Source organism: Tamandua tetradactyla, chromosome 23, assembly GCF_023851605.1.
Source record: "Tamandua tetradactyla isolate mTamTet1 chromosome 23, mTamTet1.pri, whole genome shotgun sequence".
In the NCBI taxonomy this organism is placed as follows: Eukaryota; Metazoa; Chordata; class Mammalia; order Pilosa; family Myrmecophagidae; genus Tamandua; species Tamandua tetradactyla.
In genome coordinates this window covers 55,872,189-55,891,733 of record NC_135349.1, presented here as the reverse complement: position 1 = coordinate 55,891,733, position 19,545 = coordinate 55,872,189, and the positions used below count along the sequence as shown (strand labels likewise).

The 19,545-nt window shown below is 52.6% G+C and overlaps 1 protein-coding gene across 2 annotated transcripts in view; it reads right to left on the bottom strand.

The window, feature by feature from the left end:
- The window catches only part of IFT140 (intraflagellar transport 140), a 73,252-nt gene extending 55,738 nt beyond the window's left edge, over nucleotides 1-17,514 (bottom strand). Inside the window, exons 1-9 of one of the 2 annotated variants that reach the window (XM_077142255.1) lie at nucleotides 17,400-17,514; nucleotides 14,509-14,682; nucleotides 11,772-11,993; nucleotides 8,562-8,683; nucleotides 8,233-8,375; nucleotides 5,534-5,709; nucleotides 3,527-3,618; nucleotides 2,877-2,983; nucleotides 2,150-2,295 (exon numbers count right to left, since the gene is read on the bottom strand). In XM_077142255.1, coding sequence (XP_076998370.1) covers nucleotides 2,150-2,295; nucleotides 2,877-2,983; nucleotides 3,527-3,618; nucleotides 5,534-5,709; nucleotides 8,233-8,375; nucleotides 8,562-8,683; nucleotides 11,772-11,993; nucleotides 14,509-14,652 — 1,152 coding nt within the window. In that variant the 5' untranslated portion in view covers nucleotides 14,653-14,682; nucleotides 17,400-17,514. Of the gene's footprint in view, nucleotides 1-2,149; nucleotides 2,296-2,876; nucleotides 2,984-3,526; nucleotides 3,619-5,533; nucleotides 5,710-8,232; nucleotides 8,376-8,561; nucleotides 8,684-11,771; nucleotides 11,994-14,508; nucleotides 14,683-15,021; nucleotides 16,382-17,399 lie in introns of those variants that run through there. The other variant, XM_077142256.1, reaches the window with a different exon arrangement.
- Between the last annotated feature and the right edge of the window lie 2,031 nt (nucleotides 17,515-19,545).

The window sequence follows — 19,545 nt, the reverse complement described above, 5'->3', positions numbered from 1 at the left end:
CCAAAGATTTAAATGACGTAAGAGCTAAAACTATAAAAGTCTTAAAAGAAAAACACAGGGACAACCAAATCAACAGGCTGAGTCCCTGATCTTGGGGTCTGCCCCTATGAAACTTACTCCTGCAAAGGACAGGCTTAGCCTACTTATACTTATGCCAAAGAGTCACCCCCAGAGAACCTCTTTTATTGCTCAGATGTGGCCTCGCTCTCTAAGCCAACTTGATGGGTGAACTCAATGCCCTCCCCCTCTATGTGGGACGACTCCTGGAGGTGAGCAAAGTCACAGCAGCATGGGACTGGGAAAGCCTTCTTGACCAAATGGGGAAGAGAGACACGAGACAAAATAAAGTCTCGGTGGCTGAGAGATTTCAAACAGTCAAGGAGGTTATCCTGGAGGTTATTCTTATGCATTCTATAGACATCCCTTCTTAGTTTATGATGCACTGGAGTGACTAGAGGGAAGTACCTGAAACTGTTGAGCTGTGTTCCAGTAGCCTTGATTCTTGAAGATGACTTTATAACTGTATAGCTTTTACAATGTGACTGTGTGATTGTGAAAACCTTGCATCTGATGCTCCTTTTATCCAGGGTATGGACAGATGAGTAGAGAAAAAATATGGATTAAAAGATAAATAAATAATAGAGAGAATAAGGAGTAAAAAAATTGGGTAGATTGAAATACTAGTAGTCAATCAGAAGGAGGGGTAAGGAGTATGGGATGTATGAATTTTTTCTTTTTTCTTTTAATTTCTCTTTCTGGAGTGATGCAAATGTTCTAAAAACGATCATAGTGATGAATATACAACTATGTGATGGTATTGTGAGCCATTGGTATTGTGTACATTGTACAGCATGTATGGACTGTATGTGCGTGAAGATTTATCAATAAAAATGTAGAAAAAAAAAGAAAGAAAACACAGGGGTAAGTCCTTGTGATTTTGGATTAGGCAATGGACTCTTAAATATAACACCAAGGGACCAAAGCATAAAAGAAAACACAGATATATTGGACAACACCAAAATTAAGAACGTTTGTGTTTTCAAAGGATCCTATCAATAAATGAAAAGACAACTCACAGAATGGGAGAAAAGGTTTGCAAATCATTTATCTGACAAGGGACTCATATCTAGAATACATAACTCAATAATATAACATCTATAATATCTAGAATATAACTCAATGATAAAAAGACAAATAATCCAATATAAAATATAAAAAGAGATGAATAGACATTTCTCCAAGGGAGACAGACAAATAGTGAATGAAAAGAGGTTCAATATCATCAGTCTGTTAGAGAAATGCAAATTAAAACCACAATGAGATGCCATGACACCCCTACTAGGATGGGTGTAAGTGAAAAGACAAATAACCACGAAGGTTGGTGAGGTTACAGAGAAAGAAATGGTGTGGCCACTTTGGAAAACAGCTTGGCAGTTCCTCAAAAGGTGAAGCAAAGTTTCCATATGGCCCAGTGATTCCACTCCAAGGTATAAACTCATGGAAACTGAAAACACACAGCCATGCAAAAACTTGTGCACATGTCCATATCAGCATTACTCCTAATAGCCAGAAGGTGGAAACAACGCAAATATCCATCAACTGAGTGAAGCAACAAAACGTGGCCTCTCCACACCATGCATACCCTGGGTCACAAAAGGAGGGAAGTCTCGAGACGGTCGGCAACACGGGTGGGCCGAGAGGACGCTGTGCTGAGTGAGAGGAGCCCCTCACAGACACCCCCGCTCACAGGGAGCACCTGGAACGGGCAAGCCTACAGAGCCAGCATGCACGTCCGTGGTACCGAACTGGGAGAGGGGCACGGGGCTTCCCCTGGGGTGATGAAATGGCCTAAAACCAATGGTGGTGATGGTGGCAAAATGCTGTCAACATACTAAAAACCATTTGGTGTCTGAACCGTATCTCAATAAAGTTGTTTTTAATATAGGCAGAATGATTGATACAAAGAAACAGTCGGATGGATGGATGATTCAGAGAGAAAGAGACTGATACAGTGAGATCAACACAGGTTCACAGTCCCCTATCTGCAGCTGAAACCCACAGGAACTTTAAAAATATTTATCGTGGTCATTTTTATGTAGTCTTCAGCTGGAGAACAGACAAAAGCCCCTGACGCCCCGGAGAGGCATACCTTTATCTGCGTGATGTTCCCTTCAAGCTCCGTAGGGGCCTGGAGGGCCCACCGGTCTCTGCCCTCGGACCCTGGGCTGCTCCGGGGACCCTGTACCCTCCGCCACATGGCCACACGTCCCTTGTCGGTTCCCGCTGCCAGGAGACCTACGGGGAAGCAGTGCCCTGTACCTGAGAAGGCAAAGAGATAAAGCAGCCCCCAGCTCCCTTCTCAGACCACCCTGTCCTAGATTCCGGCCCTTCCGCTGCCCAGGAGCTACCGCTGCTGGCCTGTGTCTTCCCGCACAGGTTCGTAGGCCGCGGGACCACACGGCACGTGTGTGAGGGGAGGGCCGGGGGAGCTTTCTCTGTGGTTTGCTCTGGTTCCTGCCTGCCTTGCTGAGCGCTGTCTCCCCAAAGCCAGAAGAGTGAGCACACAGCTGGAGAGCGGTCTGCTCTGGCTCGTCACACGCACGCACACACCCAGGGACGCCCTGCACTTTTCAGTGGGGTGTGGGGAGGGAACAGAGATCACTGTGTGCACTCAGGCTGGTCTCACTTTTGACCAGACTCCTCTATCTTCATGTGACAGCAACGCTTCCCTGCCACCCGCGGTTTGCTCACACGTGTGAAAGGAGGCCCGTCCCCCTTCTGCCTGGGACCAGCCCCCAACCTCACCAGGACCACTGTGCAGCCCCTCGCAAAAGGCTTGAGGTTCTCTTTCTCACATGCTGGGCAAGCAGTCTCACCTTTGGCCTCACAGTAAGAAACACAGTTTATGTTCTCTCCTTTTTCAAAGCCAAACTTCTCCTCTGGGCTCAGTACGTAATTCTCACCTCGTTCTAAATCCCAAAATCTACAATGGAAAGAAGAGAGTCCAGGGAGGGCTCAGCTAGGAGCATTTCTCCCACTTGGGAGTTTGGTTGAACCTGTGGAAAAACTTTAAAAATTGGGAAAGAGACATGGCACTTCAGATGCCCTCTGTGAAAGGAAGGCCGCTGTGCATCTGGGACTCTCTTGTGCCCTGCGTGTGACAAAGAACAGTTCAAGGGCAGGATGGTCAGCACGCAAGGTGGCGTCTCCTTGGGGTAGAAGCGCCCCCCCCAACCTGCCACCACGCAGAAGCTCTAGCCTACAAGTGTAAGGTGGGTGACGACACTCAGTTCCATTTACACAAAGCTCAAAGCATGGGTGTCCCATGGGGTGGGGGGACCTCCAGGGAAGGGGGCCTGGGGTCTGCAAGGCGTTGTCCCTTGACGGTAGAGCTGGTGCACGGGCTGGCCCATGTGCAGGAACTCAGCGTGGCGGGTGCCTTATCCCTGTGTAGGCCCCACCCTGACGAAGAGTTAACTTGAAGGGGGCTGTCTGTGACAGTACCAACCCAAGGGCACCCACTGACCTGAGGACTGACTCCCCAATGGCCATCACCAGGAGGCTACCTTCGATCAGAGCCACGTCTGCACGGTGGCCCGCCTTCCCGCTCAACTTCACCTGCGGAATGAAAACACCTGAAGACACATGGGGCGCATGCAGAGGCTGCGCAGAGAGCACCGCCCAGGGCCAGCAGCCAGGCCAGGACTGCAAGGGACCTGGACACCGGGACTGTGGCATGGCAACATTGCTTTCTTGACTGCCAAGCTATGGGACCCGAAGTGACCAGAGGGACGCTGACTTAAAAAATCAGCTCCATAACCGACCCAGGCGTCTGCACGAAAGTGCAGCGTTTCCCGAAAGACAAGGATTCCTTGTTTCTGGACATGTAGAGTCCTCATGGGCTCCCAGGTAGGGGCACACTGGCCCCTGGCTCACCATACAGGAGCACGCAGGACCAAGAGGCCCCCTGGAGCTGATGCCCCCAACCCCCGTACAGGAAGGAGCATGCAGCACCAAAGACCCCTGGAGCTGATACCCCCAAACCCCATTCAGGAGCATGTGGCACCAAAAGCCCCCCTGGAGCTGCTGTCCTGACCCCACACCCGTCCCTCAAGGGCACTGTGTTCCCTTCCTGCTGTGCATGAGGGAGTCGTGGGTGTGCCAGGGACTGCGGGAAGCTGTGGAGAGTAGTACAGCAGTTCCATACCAGCAGATACGGGCCAGAGACCCCGAAGCACTCAGGGTGAGAAGCCACCTGGAGGCTCGGGTAGACCCTGCTCCAGCCCTTTCTGCTGGGAAGGCAAGATAAGGGGCTGCAGGGAGAGCGTGGGGTGCCATGGGACACCCCAGTCTGTGGCCTCCCTGTCAATCCCCCCCCAAACTGAAGCAGTGGGCCCCCAGAAGCCCCCAGTAGCCCAGCGCCCAGGGAACGGCCTGCAAGGAGAAGCCACTCCCCACAGATGCCTCCCTTCCACCATGATGCTGTGACCGGCCCACTCTCTCTACTGCCCTCATGTGTAAACTGAACACATATAACAGCACTGAATTGCCGTGGTAGCTGCCCCCACACAAAGACCCCCGTTTCAGTCTTGCTAAGCAGGAAAGGACATGGTGGCGAAGTGGGCTTGGCAGGAACCCAGCGTCTGACGACTAGAGCTTTACTGGGTGTGCCGTTCTGAACTGCAGTGTCCTCCAGAACAGCCCTGCTCAAATCCTGATGTGATATTGTGGGGAAGGACCGTCTGATTAGATGGACATGTATTCACCCAGTTCAGGTGGGTCTCGGTTAATCTACCGGAGTGTTAAAAGGTCTCACAGAGAGGGAAAGAGCTCAGACACAGAGATATTGGGAGATGAAGGAAGAAAATGTCCCTGGGGAAGCTGCTTTAAAAGAGAAGCCAGAGGAGCAGGAGACGCCTGCCACGTGCCTTCCCAGCTGGCAAAGGTGTTCTGGATGGATGGACGGATGCCTTTCTTGAGTCAAGGTATCTTTCCCTGGATGCCTTAGCTTGGGCATTTTTATGGCCTCAAGACTGTAAACTCGGAACATAAAAAGTCCCCACTGAAAAAGCCAATCCATTGCCGGTAACCTGCATTCCAGCAGCTTTAGCACACTCAACCACCAGGTGATGGTGGGCTGGGGTTCCCGAAGAATGCTGCTTTGTATCCTGGTTGCTGTGGGTTCAGTATCCTCCAAAAGCTGTGCCCACAGCCTAACCCCCAGCAATGTGAAGTGACCTTATGTGGAAACAGGGTCACTGTAGATGCTGTGGAGCGACCACAAGGTCAGCCTGGCTGAGGACAGTGAGCCCCGCCTGGAGGCCTCACGCCCAGAGAGAAGGCAAAGATGTGGCGCGCAGGCCGTAGGAGGCAGCGGTAGGTGCGGGGCCTCCTGAGGCTGGTGCGGGGTGCAGGGAGGCTCCTCCCCTGGCACCCAGAGTGGCCTCAGCCCTGCCACACCCCAAGCCTGGGCCCGGAGAACCAAAGTCTGGGGGTTCTGGCCCCCATGGCTGCACTGTGGCCCCTGGCTCACCTTCATGACTTCCTGGGCGCCGCCGTCGGGTGTCAGTGTGTAGAGGGCCAGGAGAAGGCCCTCAGTCACCACCACCAGCGCCTCCTGCTTCTCCACGTAGAGCAGCGTGTGGATGGGGCTGTCGGCAGCCGCCACCCGCGCCGAGTGGCCCTTCTCGTCCACGTGGTGCACCGTGCCTGCGGGCAAGCGCAAGGTCAACGGCACTGCCAGCCGCTCTTGGCCAGGGCACTGCATTTATGAGCAGTCCCTTACTGCCGCAGTGATGTGTCTTAAACAAGAGTCTCCTGTATACATAGCGTCCAGCAAGCCAGCACCCCTGACTCCTGTTCCTCCTGCCAGCTTTTTCTCACCTCGCTAACCTCGAGGACATGCTGCGGGGCCTTCCGATTCCCAGACCCGGAGCTCTTTGTTCCTCTTGGTCCACTCCCACGAGGCCCACTCACGTCACCCCCGCCCGGGCTCAGGCCCGGAGCTCTTTGTTCCTCTTGGTCCACTCCCACGAGGCCCACTCACGTCACCCCTGCCCGGGCTCAGACGATGGCCCTTGGAGCCCCTCCCTGTCCCTTCCTGGCTGGGTGCACTGCCCGTCCACCCTCTCGGGGACCACGGGCTACCCCCAGCTGAGCCGGTGGGGATGAGGTGACCCCTGCTTTCTTGTCCTGCCTGAGCCTGCCTCGCTGAACCGGCCCTGGCAGCCCCCTTGCCTGCTCCCTTCATTCCTCCTCCCGGCTTCCGCTCTGTGCATGGTGCTCCTGTGAGCTCTCGGGGGCTTCCATGCCTTCCCGCTGTTCTGCGAAGCATGCGTCCTGGGCTGTGACCCAGGAGCCACACCCCTTCCTGGCCTCCTCGCGTTCGTGGTGGGTAACGTGACCTGGTATCCGAGGGGAGGGTTCAAGGCCGTCTAGAGGCACCTCCTGCTGTCCACTTGATGGGCACATCACAGGGGGCTCGAAGTCCAGCACCTTCACAGGAATGAAACTATCTAACCTTTCCACAATCTTTTGAGGTGGACATTACTTTTTATTCCCTCTTTACATGAAGGAAACTGAGGCACAAAGGGATGGAGTCATTAGTCTGAAGCCCCCAGCAGCGAAGTGGCCTGGTTCACCAGGACCACCACCCGCTGTGGCGCCCTGAGGCCGCATCCCCTCCTCAACCCAGGTCTCTGCCCGCCCCATGCTCCTGACCATGCTCTTGGGGGGGGCTGGCCCTCAGGCCCCCGCCACCCCCACGATGCTGTGAGCGTCCAGATCCCTTCCAGGACCTTCTCAATCGCCCCTCTCTGTCGGTGCTATCTCTTTTACCTCCAGAATCCAAAGGAATCTGTTATTTTGAAAACCACCAGGCCCCTGGTCGTGGCCTGCCTTCTTCTTGCCTTCAGCTTCCCCAGCTGGGGGAAATCAAGAACAGAGCCTCCCAAAAGTTGCTGAGGTGTTGAGACATTCTGGATAGCCAGGGGGCTGGGACCACAGCCATGAAGGTGTATGAAGCAGCGAGGTCCGCATGGTGGCCGTTCTCAGCGGACCCACCATTGTCCCCTTTGCCCCCATCAGACAGCCCCTGAGTATCCTTGAGCCATTGGATCTTAGTGCCAGACAGGGTGAGCTGAGTGAAGTGTTTGTTGGCTTTGGTGCAGGTGATGCCCTCAGAGATATCTGAATGCTGAATCATTAAATTGATATCTCTTTTAGTCTCCAGTATTTTAGAGCAGCTAGAAGTAAAAACCTAAAATTGTGAAACTGTAAACCATATCAAACTCTGAAATATGTTCTACAACTAATTGTGTGCTGTGCTTTGAAATTTATAGCTTTTTTGTATATACACTATTTTTCACAAAAAAAGAAGGGAAAAAAGTTGAGTGTGATGATAAAAAAATATTTAAGCCTTCTAGCCTCCTATATTCTGGAACAGCTAATAGGAAAAATATGAGAAGTTTGTATGGTAACCCATGACAAACTCTGGGATCTGTCCTGTAACTACTTATTGAAGAGTGCTTTGAAAACTATTGCTTTTTTATTTCTTTGCTTTGTATATATGTTATACTAATACAATAAAAAAAGTAAAAAAAAAAAAAAAAGAACAGAGCTCCTTCCTCCTCCTCGCCACCACCTCGGTTGCTCTCACTCCCTCAGCCTCTTCCCCGCCACACACACTCGTGAGTGTGACAACTTCAGGCTGAATTTATTGCAGCCTTGGGGCAGCTGGTCCTCACTGAGGAGGGCTGGTGTCACAATCCAGATGCACGGCTCCTGGAGTGACTGCTGCAGACTCAAGGCAAAGGCCACCCCCTGACCACTCTCCCCTGCCCCTGGCGCAAGGCTGAGCCCAGCACAGAGGAGGTGCTCGACAGAGACCCTGAGGGTGGAGAGACACAGGTCAATCCCTTCCCAGCGACCCCGTGGTCCCCTGGGCCGTCTACTGAGTAGGAGGGCAACACACAATTGTTGATCGAAAGCTTCATCAGGAAAAACTCATCACGGACAAATAATCTCAGTCTGTCTCCATCAGAACAAAAAAAAGCATTCATTCAACACCGGGTAAATAACTGCAAAAACCTAGCCAACTTCTCGCCCTAAAATGGGCACATGCACAGCCTACTCTTACTTGTACTGAAGCATTTCCCATTAGTCTAGGATCATTCCCCTGGTACCCCAAAATGTTCAGTTTGCTGACCCATAATCGTAAGTTAAGTTTCTCACCGTCTATCAAACTGACAAAGAGTGACTGCCCCTCCTGAGACCCAGTTTTCCGGAAACCTCCAAAGCCGCTCTTCCTCCAGTTAAACATGTCCAGTGCTTTCTCGTCACCGCTCACAGCCGCCTTCGCCAGCTGCACAAGGTCCCTGTAGGAAGTGCCGACACGTGGCGTCAAGGCCGCATAGCCTTCCTTGCAGGAAGTCACAGCAGCCACAGAGTGCCACGGCCCTCGGGCATGGGGCTACGAGTCCCACGTGGCCATGCGGACACCTCCCCTCCCCATGCCCAGAGGAAAACACACACGTAAAGTCCCCCCTGAGTCGCAGACTTACTCGCCAGGAGGGGGGAGCCGAAAGATGCAGTGAGTTAAGTGCTTTCCATACTCATGCTTCAGCAGGGGTGTGCCCTGCACTCGGCCTCTCTGGTCCAACCTCCACAGCAGCAGGACCCCGAGCTGGAAAAACCCAATGCCAAGTGCTCAGGAAACACACTCTGTAAACCAGTAGAAGTCAAACAAGCTGTGGAAGAAGACATGTGTCTACTCATGACAAAGCTACTCCTTGCTCTCTGGGAAGAGACCGAGCAGTCCAAAGCGACAAAAGTAAGAACCAGCAAGGGCTCCTGAGCCCCGCACAGTCCTCATTCCCCCGAGGACTGGTACAGTTTGTCTTCTGAAACAAGCTCTCCGCTCTGGAGGGAGCTGTGCAGCTGGTGGGCACAGGAGAGAGGCCGCACCCAGGCCCGAGCCCACTGCTAGTGTCTCATGTCGGTGCCGAGCACTGTGGAAATGAATGTACCAGGACTGCCACTGTCATCAGCCAATGGCCACGCTTCTCTCGGCTGCCTGGTTCTCCCTCGTGCCCTTCCTAGGTGCCACGACCCACCTGGAGCCCACGGGGAACCGAGTCGTCACACCTCCCTGGCTCAGCCTGACAGGGTCTCGGGGACAGGCTCTGCAGGACGTCCTCAGGATGGAATGGGGGCTGTGGGCTCGGGGAGGCAGGGTCCCTCCCGTCACATCCCACCCTGGGTATGTACCACAACCCTCACGGCTGGCCCTGAACTTGAGACCCTGGCTGAAGGCATGCCTGTCCGGCTTCTCCCCTGCCACGTGACTCCTGCCCCTTCCCACACTGGGCTCTCTGCAGGGAAGTTGCTGTGTGCAGCCCACACTTAAGGGGTGGGGGTCACATCACACCCCCTGGAGGGCGGAGCATCTGTACAAACTGTGTGGCGTCTTGGGGCACAGGAGAGTGGTCTCTTCCCCCCCACCCCGTTTACCTATCTAGTCACCTGCTTAGATCAGTGTAGATGTTACGTAGGTTGTGTCACTTCAGGATAGAAGCCAGCACTGCTTTTGGTTGCTCAGATCACTGCACGTGGCCCCTGGGGTGTTCTCTGCTGCCTTGGGGTCCCTCTGACGTGTACCACTGCTGGACTGGGCCATGTACCTCGAGAGGCTCCAGGCCTGTTTCATGTGCTTCCTGCCCCAGCCGTGGAATCGGCCGCTTCTCGTGGGGCCCCGGCTGCTCTGCAGGAGCACGGCATAGGAAACCAGCGTGCAGGCTGGTATACATTCTGTTGGTTCATTTTAAAGTCCTCAAAAGTGCCAGTGGGAACATAGTAGAGCTCTAAAACCACAGGGCCTCTTTGGCCCTGGCTCACCGTTCACCACTCACTCATATGTTTCTTGGGAAATCAAAGATTCATATATTTTATGAATTTCCTCACTTCTAAAAGTTTCAAATTGACAGCCCAGAACAGTGCTGAAGAAGTTCAAGGCCGGAGGGCTTTGTGGCTGGGGACTGTACCACGTCCGTCAGAACCAGCTGGCCTGTCTCCTTGGCTTCGAGGCCTGGCATCCAGCAGGGGCACGGCCGGCTCAAGACTGGCGGGCCCTTGGGCCCTGGTGCACTGGTCTCCCCATCCCTCCTTCATCAGCGATCCCCTATCCCCAGGTTCTAGATGGTGCATCCTGTCTGCAGAAGGAAGATGTTGGTTCAAAAGCAGCTTATGGAGTAAACCTTTACGACAGGTTCTTCAAGGTGTGCACTAGTGCAACGTGTACACGTGTACCTTCAATTCTACCCATCACCAAACTGAGTCTCCTTGCCTCCATAGCCTTATGAAGACAAGAAGAAAAGCACTATCCATTTCATTGTCCGGTATTTTATTGTTATTTAAATAGCATTTAAAATATAATGATGGTACATGGCAAGAAAAAAAAATGCAAAAATCAGAATTGGAAAATGCTTTTTTCCTGTGGCCCCACCTCCCCCTAGAGTGAAACCTCGTCCTGGGTTCCCAACGCTCCAGACAAGGGTGTTTCTTAGGCATAGCCTGGTAGAGACCTTCCTCTGCTTTGCAACCAGCCTGTCCTTATTTCTCTCTTCCTTGACATTTTTGGTGGTTTTAGAGGTCTTCCTTTATGAGCACATGCAAGCCTTAGCTGACAATGAAAATAACCGTAGCATGCATGTCCGGATTTCTAGGCTGCTGCTTTGGGGAAGATGTCCAGGGCAAACGTTCAGAGTGCCTGTGATTCCTGCTCAGTCAGCAGAGCAGGTGGCCCTCATTCTGACAGAAGGACTGACACAGCTTGCCATGACCATGCATTAAAACTGCTGTTGATGCCTAGAGAGGGGAGCCAAAGGATGAAGGCAATGCTCCCTCTCCTCGGCTTCTGGCTAACGAGTCAGAAAAGTTAGCACCAAGACCAGGACCTAGAGACAAGCTGTGGGAGGCCAGGTTTCCGCTGCCACACTCTCCTGCTGCTCATCCCACATCCCAGGGCCAGTTGCCCCGGCCCACCGCCTGAAAGGTCATCCTGGGCACACTCAGCTGCCTCTGCACCCTCTGTGCACTCTCGTACGATTTTATATGGTGACACCCCCTCAGGTGAACGTGAGCCCTCTTCATGAAGATCAAGAGGGGACTGTGCTAAGGGGTGACTGTGGAGAGGGACTGTCAGGTGAATGTCTCGGAGGCTGGTATGATTCACAGGCCTGGGTGACAACATGAGGCGATGTGGCAGTGCATCAATGTGGGTGTGGGGTGTGGGGGTATTGGTGGAGGGTGCCACTGACCAGTGTCTCTGGGTACATCTGAGCTTGTGCTGACTGTGAGGGAGTGTAGGGGATTTAATCACCATTCAGCTGATTGCATCTACAAACAACAGAGGAGAGACTGCCCTCAGCAATGGGAGGAGGTTCATGCAATCAGCTAAAGGTCTTAAAGGGAGGACTGAGAATTTCAGTAGGTCAGAAAGTATTTCTAGCTCTCCTTCTATCCTGCTCCGTTTCCCTGAGAATCCTGGCTAATCCACATAGCTTAACCATAGAGTAAGATCTTAGAATGAAATTTGCAAACTCTGGGTCCAAGGTAAAAGAAAATTTACACTTTCATCTTATAAATCAGCTGAATTTGGCAAACATACGATTCAAATAATGTGGTCTTTCACATACTTCCCAGCCTGTGTCCATGAGCCTGTATGGGTGGGGAGGTGTAGGATTCAAGGTCAGCGTCAAAGCCTGTCTGCTCACCCTGTCTCCGGACACGAGGCAGTTTCCACTGGTGTTCCAGCCGAGAACGGTGATGTTGGCGGTGTGTGTCGGGGGCACCGTGTGCTGCTCCTTGTCCTGCTTGTTGAACACTGTCACTTCTCCAGCTTCCCAGCCAACGGCCAGGATCAGTCGTGCCGGGTGCCAACACAGGGAGGTAGCTCGGAACGACCTCTCGACGTGTGTATCAGGAACGCACTCCCCCTACGTTGGACGAGAGACAAAGGCCACGTTACGCACAGAGGAAACTACGCTGAGAATTTCTGGCTTATTGATAGGCTCAATGTCAGCTAGAAGACATAGAGAGCTGTTTATTAAGGAAACCTTTTGATTTGGCTCTTTAGTTTCCATAAAAACACACCAATCTTGACCCTAGTTGAGCTGACTATTAACTCATTGGCTAACAGTGAGCTGACAACACTGAGCTGCTAATTAAGCAGGTAACCCCTACCGCTGCTTGATGTCTAGCAAGCATTTGAATGGATTGGGCAGGCTCTAATAAAACGTTATTTACAAAAACAGGTGGATAGGATGGGCTACTGTAGCTCAGCAGGCGGATTTCTCACCTGCCATGCCAGAGACCTGGGTTTGATTCCCAGTGCTTGCCCATGCAAAAACAAACAAACAAACAAAAAAACACAGGTGGATAAACTTTGGCAACTGTGAGGTTCTCAAAATGCGGTTGGGGACCCCAAGCATCTGCAACATCAAATTCTTTTCAGACTGGTACTAATGTCATTTTCTACTGAGTGTGCAGTGGAGTGTCACCGAGGCTATATGATGTGATGATATCATCACTAACAGAACGTGTACTTGTATATTCTCCGTCGTCTAGAACGTTCTAAGAACAAAAGTTTTGGGTGTAATATCTGAATTTTCAGAGAACTCGGTTTGCTCTTAGTACTTCTTGTGGGCTCCTGCTACCGATCTTTGCTCATACCTGCTCTGATCTCTATACGCTATCACGCAGTAAATCATTATTTTGAAATTCTAAAGTTTTCCTTGTGCTAACTGGAAACAAACAAGTATACTTTGTTGATTTGTTTTGTAACAGTAGTATTAAAACTTTCTAAACTTTAAAATTTAGCTAAAGGTGATAGTTTGGAATTTAATAATAATTTATGCTTACAGAAAAACCATTTACAATGCACATTAGAGTCTCTGAGCTGTGGAGGGGAGGAATCTATACTAAAGAAATTAGAGAAGGTGCACTGGGCTGGAGCAACCTGTAGGGCAGACATGGTCCCTGCCAGGCATTCCACACGATTGGGCACAGCCAGCAGGAACTGGGGGAGCTGGGGGAGCACTCGAGAGGAGGGTTTTCCCTCAAAGGAGGACTAGGGAAGGGTCCACCAAGGCAGTGGCCATGGAGCTCCTTAATCTGAAAGATTAGTGCATAATTAAGCCAGAGGAGAGGGGTGAGGAGAAGGTCTTCCAGACAATGGGCATGGCACACAAGGGCCCAGTGCAGGGCACACATGGGGGCGCAGAGGCCTACAGGAGCAGGTCCATGCCAGATGCAGAGCCAGGCCTTGAGGGCCCTGGACACTGGGCCAGGGCCGTCCACCTTCATCGGAAGAGCAGGGTGGGGGTGGGAGGTGGGGCAGGGGGCGATTACACCGTGACTCACAGAGACAGCTCTGAATGCAGCGAGGAGACCTCAATGCAGGAGGCCCAGGAGGATGCAGGTACTCAGGGGTGGGGGCGAGCTGACCGAGGTAGCGAGAAGCAGAGGTGTCACTAGTGATTCAGAGGGTGAAACCAGAAGCACCCGGCGATGGAATTCACAGCAGGGAAGAGGGACTTGGGAACAATCTTTCCCATGTCCCTGCCTTGGTCTTATGATAAATGGTGAAGCCTTTCCTTGAGCCTGGGGGCGTTCACTGTCAGTATTGGCAGGGAGGCTCAGGGCAGAGGGAGGGTGGAAGAAATTTCAGCCCAGCTTTTGATTTGTGGACTTTAAGGTCTCTTTGGAAGACCCAAGGGATGTTGTATAGGCAGCTGGATCCCTGGGCCTGCAGCTCAGAAGGAACTCCGTCCACATCTGACACTGCCAGGGAGGTCATGTGAAGAGAGGGGTGAGGCCAGGGTGTGCCTGGAGGCACAGCAGCTTTCGCGTTGAGGAAGGCCTAGCAGGGCGCACTGGGAAGGTTAAGCAAAGGACTGCAGGAGAAGCTGGAGACTGGTTAAGTGGGCAGATCAGATGAGGACTGAAAAATGCCCCAGTAAAGGCTCACAGGAGCTGCTGCTGCCCCTCCCTGCTTGGTGAAGATGTGGCAGCAAGAGCGAGATGGCAGAGGGAGGGCAGTTTCTACTTCATTTGTGAAAAATGAGGTGGGGTGTGCATTGAGAGCAAGAGGGAAGGACGGGCTTCAGAGTTTCAGAAGTCTGGAGATGTTTTCAAATAATCAGTGTGAAGAGGTAAAGAGTAAGCTGACAGCACAGACAACGCTGCCGGCTGCTTTTGGCTGGTTACAGGGAACTGATGGCGTGGATGTGGGTTAAGCCCTCCTAAATATGGCTCCAAACCTAAATGTCGGGGAGAAAAGAACTGCCCACATCTTGGGAGAGCTATAATTTCGTGAATTTGGCCTCTGAGGAGGACAGCTACTGGGTGACAAGCGAGACCAGAGTCAGACTGACACAACACACACACCGGAACGGAGAAAAGCAAGAGCAGGATGCTCCTGAGGTGGACTGAGCTGCTCCTGAGCCTCACCTGTTCCAGGTATATATCCACGCTGCCCACCAAGGTGGTGCTAACAGAGGCCACTGCCAGGAACGGATGGACAGGGTGCCAGCTGAGGTGGGAGGGCGACCCGGCCGAGTCAGCTTTTATTCGGTGATCAAAATAGAGGGCCATGATGCAAACTGACCTCGCCAGGGTTGAAACCTTCAGGGAACAAAAGGAACCAGGTCCTGTTGGCTTTAAATGAAACAAACTGACAAAATGACTGCACATACAATTAAGAAAGAGAAGCAACACAAACACACCATAAGAAGACATTTGGTGATTTTAAAATGCTGCTTTGTTCTGACGCAGGCAACTTTATGTCAAAGCTATCTCTAACGGGGAAAATTATAAACTTAGAAGCAAAGGCCTGGACTGGGATGTGACAGAGAATGATATCCAAATAAATACACATAAATAAATAAGAGCCCTTTTACACACAGTCTGTAGCCCAGAATTCCTGTGCAATCCTTGATAAACTGTTCCAATCATAATGCCCACCTGTATGTCTGCAGCTATCTTCAGCCAGGGCTGCACAGTTCTGCAGGCTGGCTCCTGAGCAGCACTCCATCTGTGACAAGTTACTGGCCACCCTCTACTCCCAGGAGACAGAGGGAGAAGGATTCCCCTGTCCCAGAGTCAGGAAAACAAAGCCACAGAATTGCTGAGACACTGAATTTCATGAGCTACGTGTACTTAGCGTCACTTTTTTTCTTTCTTTTAAACCTGGAAGAGATGTCTGTATTGCTCTTTTGCAGGGAACAGGAAAGATCAAGAATGAAATGAAGCCTGAATACTGCCCACACTTCTTTGCCCAGAGGCAGTGTGGGGAAGCTAATGGGTGCAAAAGAGAATACTTGTGGGGTGATTTGCTGTCATTTAAAAGTATTCAAGACCTGCAAAATCCTAGCGGTAGGGTAGAGAAGGGATGAAGCCTTTTGCTTTCAGCCATGCCCAGAAGCTTCAGTGTGGGTCTGGAAAATGACACCCATTTGAAGGGGACGCTGGAAGACACAAGGGCATCAGTGAACAGTCATTGCAAATGTTTGCCTCTGCCTATGAATGTAGGCTGTGAACACTGAGCAAAGCCACACTTCCCCAGGCTGTGCTTTCACCACCGGAGAGCGAAGCAGGGCCAGGATGCCAGGAGGGTGGAAAGCTCTAGTCTCCAGGCCAGGCTGCCATGGGCTTGCTGGGCTCGCCGAGCAGAAGACAGAAGAGAGTCAGAGGAGGCCACCAATGCCAGGGGCTTCCGTGTACCTCGGAGGCTCAGGCTCTGTTTCTCTAAGCAAAGTCCTGTGGAAACCTTAAAACAAAGCCACTGGAAAGGAAAATGAACCCCACTGAAACCAGGGCCCTCTAAAGCAGCAAAACAGACCCTTTAAGACATGTTAACAGGCTCTAGCAAAGGGTCTAAATCCTGGGTGATGGAAATTCATGTTTAACAAGTCTACTTGGTGGAATGAGTAATTGGTTACTTTTGTTGTAATGCTGAAGAAAGAATTACAACAGCACTTGCAAAAACTAAACCTGATATCCCGTTTGTTCTCTTAAAGATCACTTTGGAAAAACCAAACATGCTACATGATCCATATGTTATTTCCTCCCCTGCCTTGGCCTTTCCCAGAGGCTCTTCTTCCCCTACTCATTCCTTAAGAAGTTAATCACTTTCACTCCTGCAGGGGCATTTAGAAAATCACCCTTCCTCAGGGCAGCTCTCCTCACAGGACTTGTAGGTGCTCCATGCTCCTTCTCATGTCTCCTCGGGGTCCCCAATGGCCCTAATCACTGCATTTAAACTTCATTCTGTGTTTGACTGACCACCTTCCCCACCCCAGGTTATGTGTGGCCAGCTGCAGCAGCCTTAGCCTCAGATCCTTGCCTTGCCCAGAACAGAGGCCCCCCCCCCCCCACCCCCCGCAAAGGTGTTCTTGAGCACTGCAAGATGCCCTGGATGCTTTAACTCTAAAATGCGGGTTACAGACTGTCTGAATGACCCATTTTTATACCAGGTACAGTTGTTCATTAACTTCACCTGCATTTTAAACATTTTTCTACAATGAGTAACAACCTAATTAAAAAAAGAAAAGTTACCAAAATAAATACGAGGGAGAGAAAAGCCTAACGAAAGAATCACTGAATGACAGTCTATCAATGGAGTCAGTGGAGAAATACGTACACTTCCTCTCCCTAAAACTAACTCTGTCTCTGAACATAAAGACGTCGGCAAACATCTAAGCTTGGCGGAAAAGAAACGCATTGTGTTTATCCTAACGGATTTGCTCCCCTCGCCGCTCAGGCGCCCAAGGTCTTGGCGACGAGTGCAAGGGCCCCCCCATTCTAGACCGACTGTCAGGAAAGGACCTGGCGAGTTTAAGGCACGCGTGGAACGAGGCATAGGGACCCTGGAAAGCCCCCGGGCACGCGCCCCCAGGCCTCGGGCACCGTCCCCTCAGTCGCGCTGGGTCCTGGAGCTGCACCCCGGGGCCATTCGGGCCGCTCGGTTCCGCGCGCCCACGCCCAAGGGGCTCCCGGGGCCACGCGGACATCGCCCGGGGGTGACTCGCGCGCCGGTCAGCAAAGGCGCGCCCCGGACCTCCGAACACCTCGCGAAGCGGGCAGGCAGGGAGGAAGAAGAGGGAAGAGAGGGCGCACGGCCACAGCGGCCCGGCTGACCCACCCGCGCCCAGCGCGGCCTCCGCCCTCCGGGCCCCGCCCCGGGAGAAAGGCCCTCGGGGGCCGCCGGGTCCGGGGACGAAAACAACTTGGGGAGGCCGGGAGCGGAGCTCGAGCGGCCCGGCTGGCCTGGTCCCCCGCTCGCCGGGCTCGGGCCCCCGAGACCCAGGCCCTTGCGGCGCCCACGCGGAAAGCGGACTCACCTCGGCCCGGCCACAGCGCCGCCGCGCGTTGCCGGGACAACGGCTGTGCCCGAACGCGGAACCCGCCTCCGCCGAGCGACGCGAGTCCGAGGCAGCCCGAAGCGCCCCGACGGGCCGGAAAGAGCCGAAGACGATCGGGGGGTGTTCCTGTGGCGCCGAGGGCCAGGCGGCGAGCTCGGGTTCAGCCCGGCCCAGCCCCTCCTGCCAGTGAGTAACTCTGGCTCGCAGAGCGGAGTCCGGAGGCCGCGTTTCCAAGCCAGGCAGGAAGGGGCGCGGGTGATTTTTCCCTTGGCGAGGTGAGGGCGCACTAGTTACCCTTTTCCAGCCGTGCAGGAGCTAAGGAAGGCGATGGAGGCGGTAGGGAGACCGTGAGCAGGAGATGGGAAGTCCCCCTTGAGGATGCTTTCGTCTCCGGGTCAAACTTTAGTGGTGTCTTCTTGATACCGGACCGTTTTTTATTTTTATTGTTTGGGCTGCGTTTGGTTTCAAAAAGGAGAGTGTGTTTCGAGAGTTATTTTTGAGAAGACCCCACTGATTCACCATGGGTACCTGAGGTTGCTAGGGCATTTATTGCATGTGTCCCGTACTTCACAGGCCACATGGGCTCATTGCGAGGAAGAGGGGCGGGATCCGGGTCCACCTCATCGGAAGCGGGCTTGACTCCTGGCCGCCGGCTGCGTCCCCAAAGACATTAGCGACCTGCGCCCGGGTGCTAACGCTCGGTGTGGTTAAATTAACTTTGAAAAACCAATCTTTCTCCCCACCCCGCCCTATTTTGGAAGCAGTGTCATTAAAACAAATTCACAACAGCCAAAAGCAGCAACAATATCTACGTTATTAAACAAATTAAAAAAATAGAAAATGTGGGTATCCCGAACTGCACAAACATGCGCTGGATCGGATACTACCAGGAACGTGCTGTGTTTTAAATCCTCATTTTCATAACTGGAATTATCTTTTTCTTCATTTAATTTTTTTCCTAGTAACCTATATATAACAGAAAACATGCCATTGGTATCTTTAAATATATACTTTAGTAACATCTAATAGCCTAAAACTCCCCCCCTTTAAACACACTCAAATATATAATTCAGTGGTGTTACTGACATTTACATATGTGCTACCAAAACTTCTCTGTCACCCAAATAGAACCTCCGCATTAAGCCATCGCTCCCAATTTCTCCCACCCACAACCCCTGATGAACCCTCATCTATCTTGTCTCCATGAATTTGCCATTTCTAGATATTTCATATAAGTGAGGCCATATAATATTCGTTCTTTTACGTTTGGCTTCTTTCACGCAGGACAATTGTTTCAAGATTCATCCGTGTTTCAGCAGGGATCAGAACTTCATTCCTTTCCACGGCTGAATACTATTCCGGTGTATGGACAGATCACACTGTTTTTCCAGCCCCCTTAACAGACATCTGGGCTGCTGCCACCTTCCGCCACTGGGAACAGTGCTGCGATGCACGCTGGAGCACAAGCCTCCGCTCGGGTCCTGCTCTCAAGTCTTTGAGACAGAACCCCAACACTAGAATAAGGCACTCTTTTATCGCCATTTTGAGAAAAATTGACCCAAGTGTCTACTATTTTAGCTTTTATGCTAAAGAAGCGTCAAAAGAACACGTTCCATCCAATAAAGCGTATGTAAATCTCGCTCAGACGCGCTTTTACACTTTTTCGTCAAAAACCTAGTTCGCGCCCGATTCAAGACACGGCGTTTTCTTCTCACGCATCCGTCAACACGGTTCCGGCCAATCACAGTCCGTGCGCTGACCCCATTGGCTGTCACCCCACCAATCCGAAGAGACGCCCCAGGCCCGCACGGCCGCAGAACTGGCGTCACAACATCCCTCACGTCTCAGGCCCGCCCTCCGCCTCTCGCCCCCTCCCAGTTTCTGTGCGGGCATGCGCCCGCGCCCGCTGCTGGCCAATGGGAGCGCCTCTCGGGGGGCGCGCCCGCCGCAAACCTCGGGCGTGCTCGCTCCCGCTCGCGTCGCCCCGCCCCGCCCCGGCCCGCCCCCGCCCCGGCGCTCTGTCCCGCGGTCTCCGCCGGCCGCCGTAGCCGGAACTGCTGTGGAGAGCGGCGGGCCGAGCTCCCGGAGGCCGAGCGGCGACAGCGCCGGCGCCTGCAGCCCCGTC